Below are 8,927 nucleotides of genomic sequence, written 5' to 3' on the forward strand. Positions count from 1 at the left end.
GAGTGAACCGTCGGATCACTACATATCGTGACCGTCGGATTGTAAGTTACAAAATGTACAACGGTAAAGAAACACACTTTACCTAACTCTACACTAGACCAAGTTGAACTTAACTATATCCTATGTGTCGGAATATCCTAACAGTCTTGGCTTAGGGACTAGTGTTTTGGTTTTGGATTATGGTAATGCGTGAGAGACAAAAAATTCCTCAAGGATAGTGATGGATTCCAGATGGCATTCCAAGTTTGGTTCGATTGTGATCAGAGCACCACTTTTGGTGTGATCACAATTTGGTGAGGGTGTAGGTGGTTTAACCTCTGGATTCCCTTGGTTGTTCTTCGATTGGTTTTTCTACGAGATCCCACGTTCATGCTTGGAATATGGCATAGGGGTGACTCGCTGAAAGAGAGATTTGGTTCAGCCATTTCTATGGTCGAGTGTTTCAGCCATGTCTATGGATTCAAATTTTTATTGTGCTTTGATGCTATGTCGCTGCAGTGCTCATGTTGAGCAAGTTTTAGGAGTCCAGCTTGAAAATATATGAAACAAGGCTCATATGGAGGCTTTGAGTATACAATGATTGGTGGATTCAATAGATGGAATAGATTTCTCTATCCAATGGTGGTTGGATAGTTCGACAGAAATTGGGTGAGGCTTATTGGTCATGATATTACCAGCAGACCGGATTCTGTAGAGTCGTTTTTACAAGGGTAACCCGCAAGGATCATTGATCGTGGTGGCCTTCAGTAGATGGTAGTCCGCAGATCTGTGAGATAAACATTTTCCTGTCTAATAGTGCCAACATACTGTGAAAGAATTTGAGTCTTCCCACTCATGGGAGTGAGTTTTTCCATATATAATTTGTTTGATAAATTAATAGAAGAATTGAGCAGCACAGGAACGAGAAGGTGGTTTTTTGTCTGGGATAATTTTTCCACCAAAAACAATTGTCTATTGTGTGATTGCTTTCATGGTTTCTGAATTATGTTTGATGCACCAATATTTAATCATGTGTTTCAGTTTATGCATGTTAAAGATTAAATAATTAGAGAAAAATTTTATAAGTGTTCACACCACTGATTCACCCCCCGCCCTCCTCTCAGTAGTGATCTAGTTTCTAAGAAGAACAACTACCTCACCAGGAGTGGCTCTTTATGAGAGAAACTATGGACTTCCATTCATAGGTTTCATCCTAGCCTTGCCTTTTTACGGATGCCATGGTGTTGGGATGTTTATTTCAGTTTTGATCTTTGGTTTTCCGGATGGATTTCATAATCTAGGGAGAAGGTGGTCTCAAGGTTCATTTCCCAAAGGCCTAGGAATCCCTTGACCAGTTTTGGTGGGATACATGGTAAAGCCTGATTGAGAAGTCTTGGTTTAGGGCCTAGTGATCCAGGTTTGGATTATGGTAAAGAGTGAGAGACAGAAAATTCCTCAAGGATAGTGATGGATTCCAGATGGAATTCCAAGTTCAGTTTGGTTGTGATCAGAGCACCTCTTTTGGTGTGATCATGGTTTGGTTAGGGTGGAGGTGGTTTAACCTCTGGATTCCCTTGGTTGTTCTTGGATTAGTTTTTCTACGAGATCCCACATTCATGCTTGGAATATGGCACAGGGGTGACTCGTTGAAAGAGAGATTTGGTTCAACCATGTCTATGGTCGGGTGGTTCAGCCATGTCTATGGATTCCGAGTTTTATTTTGCTTTGATGATATGTTGCTGAAGTGCTCATGTTGAGCAAGTTTTAGGAGTCCGGTTTGAAAATATATGAAATGAGGCTCACATGGAGGCTTTGAGTATATAATGATTAGCAGATTCAATAGGTGGAAGAGATTTCTCTATCCTATGGTGGTTGGATAGTTCGGAAAAAACTGGGCGAGGCTTATTGGCCGTGATAGTACCAGCAGACCGGACACTGTAGATTCGTTGTTACAAGAGTAACCTGCGAGGATCATTGATCATGGTGGCCTTCAGCAGATGGTAGTCCGCAAATTCGTGAGGTACACATTTTCCTGTCCGATAGTGCCAAGATACTGTGAAAGAATTTGAGTCTTCCCGCTCATGGGAGTGAGTTGTTCCATGTATAATTTGTTTGATAAATTAATTGAAGAATTGAGCAGTGCAACAACAAGAGGGTGGTTTTTTGTCTGGGATAAGTTTTCCACCGGAAACAATTGTGTCTATTGTATGATTGCTTTCATGGTTTCTGAATTATGTTTGATGCACTAATATCTAATTATGTGTTTCAGTTTATGCATGTTAAAGATTAAATAATTGGAGAAAAATTGTATAAGTGTTCACACTACTGTTCATCCCCTGCCCTCCTCTCAATAGTGATCTAGTTTCCAACAAGAACAACTACCTCACCAGGAGTGGCTCTTTATGAGAGAAACTATGTGGACTTCCATTCATAGGTTTGGATTAATACTTGAGGAAAGCAATTTTGGTTATCTTTTTTAATAGAAATTTATAATCTTTTTCTTGAAAAAAAAGAAAGGAGGAAAAGATTAAATTGAAGTCCTTAAAAATAGAAAAAGAGGAAACAATAGTAATACTACAATAAATAATAAGCCATAATAATTGTAATAATTTATAATAAAATAATAAGTTAACCTACATCTATCTTTGCCTTAAATAAATCTTTTAAAATTTGACATAACTTTATGTTCCTTGTTTATTTTTAGTTTTTTCTAGACTTAAATAACGCTTATTAAAACATTCTCGTTCAATAGTTGGATGTGTGTTAATAATGTTTATTAAAATATTCTCTTTCAATTGTTGGGTGTGTGTTTATGAAAACGTTTTAGTTTTCCCATAGTTGTGTAGTTTCAGTTATGGAATTACGGTTTGATTGAAAATTCATATTCCATAGGATTTATATTGTATTTTAATATATTGTACTAAAATATAATGAAAAAAACTTCTTGGTCTTTGAGCTTCCAAAATAAAATTTATGTAAATTTTTGTGTCATTTTATTTTTTTGTTTTTATTAAGAATCTATTTGCAACAACTATTTGTACATAATTAAAACTTACATAAATATGATAAAAGTCTTGGTCTTGTAAAAATTGAAATTAAGATCCAGAAAATATTTTACAATATTTCTCTAATTTTCATTATCATATATTTATACTTGTAAAAATATACTTATAATAAGAACTTTCACTTTGATTGGAAACTTAAGATTTAAGCTTAAACATTTTCCTTAGCATAAATGAAAATTCCAACCTTCTCATTATGCCTCCCATTATTATAGATAGAAAAAAATTACACAACCTCCAATTCAAAGTGGCAAATTAAATTCAAAATGGCAAGTTAAACATGTTTATTTAATTTACTTCAATTTCATTTCCAACAAATCAATAATCATAAATCAATAAAAACACCTTTCACTTTGGTAAAAGTGGCTTGCTCTTTACAAATTTAATTATTTTTTAATTTTTATTACCAAATGACATCATATATGACCCCAACAACACTGTAATAATTCAACAAATGAGTAGCTATAGCAAAAGTGGTTAGCTTTTTACAAATTTATTATTTTTTAATCTTATTATTAAATACATATTTAATATATGAGCCCAAAAACATTAATAATACACCTTTCACTTTGGCAAAAGTGATTTTCTTTTTACAAGTTTATTTATTTTTTTATTTTATTACCAGAGAACATATTTAATATGAGTCCAAAAACACTAATAATATATTTCCTCAAACATAAGAACTTCATTTTTACCATGTTTAAAGATGAAACAAAAATACTTATACCCTTGAATCATTAGATTATTCAATAATAAATTAAAATGGTCGAGTGTGAAGCTAATGGGATTTTGGATTGCTCAAGCGAATGGAGAGTTAAGTAATCACTTTGACTTCAATTTAGTTATAGTTTGCTCTACAATGATTAGGATGAATAGTAGAATATGTTTGTTTTACCCAAATAACATGTAGAAAATTGACAAATGACAAGGAATAGGATCAATAGTATAATTTATAAATTACTCTTCAAAATAATTCTTTTAAAAAGGAAAGAATTAGCAAGTTGACATGCTTATGACTTTGTATATTTGTTATTCTTCGTTGAATGATATTTAGATTCCCATTTCATTGGTGGCAAAATTTCCCAAACAACGACAAGGAATTTCTATTAGATATAAGAAAGAATTAATATGAATAAAAGAAACATGTAAAATTGAAAACTTAACAAATAACTAATTCCAAAATCTTTTAAAAATTAATGTTTTTATAATGATATTTGTAAATGTCACTTTTGTTGGAAACTTAAGGTTTAAACTAAGATTTTTCTCTTTTTAGTATAGATAGAGGTTTTGTTGTACTCTTAATGTCTCTATTTTTTTTCCATCGTCTTTTATTTGCTTGGAAGAATAAGGATAGAGGCTTAGATTTCAATTTTATTGGTGACACTACTTCAATAAATCATTAAGAAATCTCTCTTTGACAAAAATGGTTAGGTCATTATAATTATTTTGCATCTTTATTACTCAATAGATTAGATCATTTCATTATGTGAAAACAAGACAAACCATATCATAAAATAGACCATTTTAGTTATCAAATTTTAAGTGGAATGGAATGCAACTTATTATATTATGAAATATAATAAGTTGTAACAAATATTGATTTTTTTCGTAATGTCTAAACAGAAGAAAAAATCATTATATCATTACCTCATTAAATTGTTGAATAATGAACTAAAATGATATATTGTGAAGTTAATGAGACTATGTTTTAGAGTGGATGGAGAGCGATTACCAAGGCTTCATTTTAGCTATGTTTTGCTAACTTAAATAGTAGATTTCATTTGAGAAATGGTTTCCTCCATTTAAAGGATACGTTTGCCTATTGTACCATGATACTTGGAAATTTAAACCTCAAAATTTCATGTATTATACCATGCAATTCCTCGCAAGGACTATAGAGAACTTAAATCAGAATTCAATTGCTTTCATAACTCAAACATCTAAACATCTTATCCATTCTAACAAACTATTAAATTTAAATTATATCAGTAAAACTTACAACAAGGAGTATAAAGAACCTAAATCAGAATTCAATTGTTTTCATAACTCAAACATCTAAACATCTTATCCATTCTAACAAACTATTAAATTTAACTTAAATTATATCAGTAAAACTTACAACAAGGAGTATAAAGAACCTAAATCAGAATTCAATTGCTTTCATAACTCAAACATCTAAACATCTTATCCATTCTAACAAACTATTAAATTTAACTTGAATTATATCAGTAAAACTTACAATGAAAGCATAAAGAAGAGAACCAATTACGCATACACTTTTACTACAAAAATATTATAGGGTAACTTAACTTTTACCATGTAATATCAGTTAGAAAAAAAACAATACAAAACCAATAAACCAATAAAAGAATATTGAGAAAAAAAACAGCTCTCGAGTATTCCAACAAAATGAAAATCAAATATCCAACACAAATTCTCTTTTCCTTACAAGTCAAAACAACAACATTCAATTTTCATACCTAAAATTAATAGACAATCTACCTTCTAAATCCTCATTATTCCACCCTAATGAAAGTGAAATAGATATAAAATGTTTAAAGGCACACAATACAAATCCTCATTATTCCACCATAATTAAAGTGAAATAGATATTCAAGGCAAACCATACCATTCCACTTCTAAATCTTAATAAAAGTGAAATAGATATAAAATATTTCAAGGCATACCATTCCACTTCTAAATCTTAATAAAAGTGAAATAGATATAAAATATTTCAAGGCAAACCCTACCATTCCACTTCTAAATCTTAATTTGTAAGAACCAAAAACACCAATACAAAACCAATAAAGAAATGTAAAAATTTCGACTAAATTAAACAGCTCTCCAGTATTCCAACAAAATAACCAGGAAATAGAATATCCAACACAAATCCTCATTTCCTTATTGCTGAACACAAATCCTCATTTCCTTATTGCTGAACACAAATCCTCATTTCCTTACTGCTCAAAACAACAGCATTCAATTCTCATCTCTAAAATTGAGAGACAATCCACCTTCTAAATCCTGATTTGTAATGATGCTGTATCATCTTCTAACACGGTTAAAAAAAAATAAAAATAAAAAATATTTAATCAACTTCCTCAATTTTAGGCCCCGAGCCTGTAGCAGCAGAATAACCCTGTTCAGGAGAGCCAGCAGCTCCATAGGCTCCACCAGGTATATCAGCACCAGCGCCTTGGTACATCTTAGCAATGATAGGATTGCAGGTGTTCTCCAGCTCCTTCATCTTGTCATCGAACTCGTCAGCATCTGCAATCTGGTTGTTATCCAGCCACTGGATAGTCTGTTCAAGGGCATCGTCAATCTTCTTTTTATCAGATGGATCTAACTTTGCCGCAATCTTATCATCTCCAATGGTATTCCTTACGCTGTAAGCATAGTTCTCCAAAGAGTTCTTGGCCTCTAACTTCTTCTTGTGCTCTTCATCTTCAGCCTTGTATGTCTCAGAATCACGAACCATCTTCTCAATCTCCTCCTTACTCAATCTACCCTTGTCATTTGTAATGGTGATTTTGTTTTTGTGACCAGTGGTTTTGTCCTCAGCAGAGACGTTTAGAATACCATTGGCATCAATATCAAAGCACACAGTGATCTGGGGAACTCCTCTGGGAGCAGGGGGAATACCAGAAAGTTCAAATTTACCCAACAAGTTATTGTCCCTGGTTCGAGTTCGCTCACCCTCATACACTTGAATCAACACACCAGGCTGGTTGTCTGAGTAAGTAGAAAAGACTTGCTCCTTCTTTGTGGGGATGGTAGTATTCCTAGAGACGAGAACTGTCATAACCCCACCTGCAGTTTCTAGCCCTAATGAAAGGGGAGTAACATCTAGAAGCAACAGATCTTGCACTTTCTCACTGCCCTCTCCACTCAAAATAGCAGCTTGCACTGCAGCTCCGTATGCAACAGCCTCATCAGGGTTAATGCTCTTGCAAAGCTCCTTGCCATTGAAGAGGTCCTGCAACAAGGACTGAACCTTAGGGATCCTGGTAGACCCACCAACAAGAACCACATCATGGATTGAGCGTTTGTCCATCTTCGCATCCCGCAGGCATTTCTCAACAGGCTCCATGCACTTCCTGAACAAATCCATGTTCATCTCTTCAAATCTAGCCCTAGTAATAGTGGTATAGAAGTCAATACCTTCATATAGGGAATCAATCTCAATGGCCGTCTGGGCAGTTGATGAAAGGGTTCTCTTAGCTCTCTCACAGGAAGTTCTGAGTCTCCTGAGGGCTCTGGCATTACCACTAATGTCCTTCTTATGTTTTCTCTTAAACTCTTGTACAAAGTGGTTCACCAATCTATTATCAAAATCTTCACCACCCAAATGTGTATCACCAGCAGTAGCCTTCACTTCAAAAATACCCTCTTCAATTGTGAGCAGAGACACATCAAAAGTACCTCCACCCAAATCAAAGATAAGAACATTCTTCTCGCCAGAACTGCTAGCCTTCTTGTCAAGCCCATAGGCAATAGCAGCAGCAGTGGGCTCATTGATGATTCTCATAACATTCAAACCGGAGATTGCCCCTGCGTCCTTGGTTGCCTGCCTTTGAGAATCATTGAAGTATGCAGGAACAGTGACCACAGCATTCTTAACAGTGGTCCCAAGATAAGCTTCTGCAATCTCCTTCATCTTAGTTAAAACCATGGAAGAGATCTCTTCGGCTGCAAAATGCTTCTCCTCCCCTTTGTATGTTACAACGATGCTGGGCTTATCGCCAACCCCTGAAATGACCTTGAAAGGCCATAATCTCGCATCGCTCACAACGGAGGGATCAGAGAACCTCCTACCAATCAACCGCTTTGCATCTGCCATAACATAGAGAACTGATTTAGATTGAACACAAACGCAAATTCTACACAAACAAAAGAATCTTACAGATGCAAATTCGAGCCTTCATATCAATCACATTAAAAAAACTATAAGCTGAATTACGTCCATCCCGGTTCATATTCGAGAATGAAAGGGGAATTAATATACAACAACGGAATCACATATACAGAAATAAGCAGTGGAATAAACTCCCTCAAAAGAGTGACAGAGATTACTAACCGAAAACAGTGTTGATAGGGTTCATGGCGACCTGGTTCTTGGCAGCATCTCCGATGAGACGCTCTGTATCAGTAAAAGCGACATAGGAGGGAGTGGTTCGATTCCCCTGATCATTGGCGATGATTTCCACCCTGTCGTGCTGCCACACTCCCACACACGAGTACGTCGTCCCCAGATCGATTCCGATCGCTGCTCCCTCGCCCATATTGACACTCTCACACACAGAACGCAGAGAGGGAGTTAAGTTACGAAATTGGGCCGAGAGCGATGGAAACTGTAGACGAGTAATGCAGGCCAAGAAGCACGAGAGGGGGAATGTTCAAAATAGTTGTTTCACACTTGAATTCCCTTCCCTTGACCATATTTTATAGTCGTAGAAATACTTTCAACTTAACTTCTCCCTTGGAATGAGTAAAAAAGAGGGGTTGGTTTTTCAACGAATTGCCCCAAAACCAATCTGTCATGGGTATTTTTTATTTTCTTTGGGAAACTTTATCCATCAGTTTTTATTTGTTCCGTAAACCCATAAACCCATTTTTCTCCTTCTAGAAGCTTCAGTTACCATTTTTTTTATTTTATTGTTATACTATTTTAATTTTCTCTTTCAAAAAACTTTATTAACGGATTTTGGGATATTATTATTATAATTTGTAACAATTTTCATCTTTCATAGTATAAGTCTAATGTTATAATTTTATAAATTTTAATATGTGGGCAAAACAAAAAATTAATCTTAAAGCAATTTCAACGTAAAAAAAATTCAATCTTAAAGCAATTTCAACCAACGTAAGTTTTAGAGAATTGCC

At 34.7% G+C, this 8,927-nt stretch overlaps 1 protein-coding gene across 1 annotated transcript; it reads right to left on the minus strand.

Moving 5' to 3' along the window:
- Nucleotides 1-6,129: 6,129 nt before the first annotated feature.
- On the minus strand, nt 6,130-8,326 carry LOC149186197 (heat shock cognate 70 kDa protein-like). The gene is made up of 2 exons (XM_089409247.1): nt 8,122-8,326; nt 6,130-7,877 (listed from the first exon to the last, which is right to left on the minus strand). Exons 1-2 carry the CDS (start codon nt 8,324-8,326, stop codon nt 6,130-6,132), a joined length of 1,953 nt encoding a protein of 650 aa, XP_089265373.1.
- Nucleotides 8,327-8,927: the final 601 nt, after the last annotated feature.

Source organism: Pinus tabuliformis, chromosome 3_1 (genome assembly GCF_031772625.1).
Source record: "Pinus tabuliformis cultivar Carrire ecotype Pingquan chromosome 3_1, CPIR1, whole genome shotgun sequence".
NCBI classification, from domain to species: Eukaryota; Viridiplantae; Streptophyta; class Pinopsida; order Pinales; family Pinaceae; genus Pinus; species Pinus tabuliformis.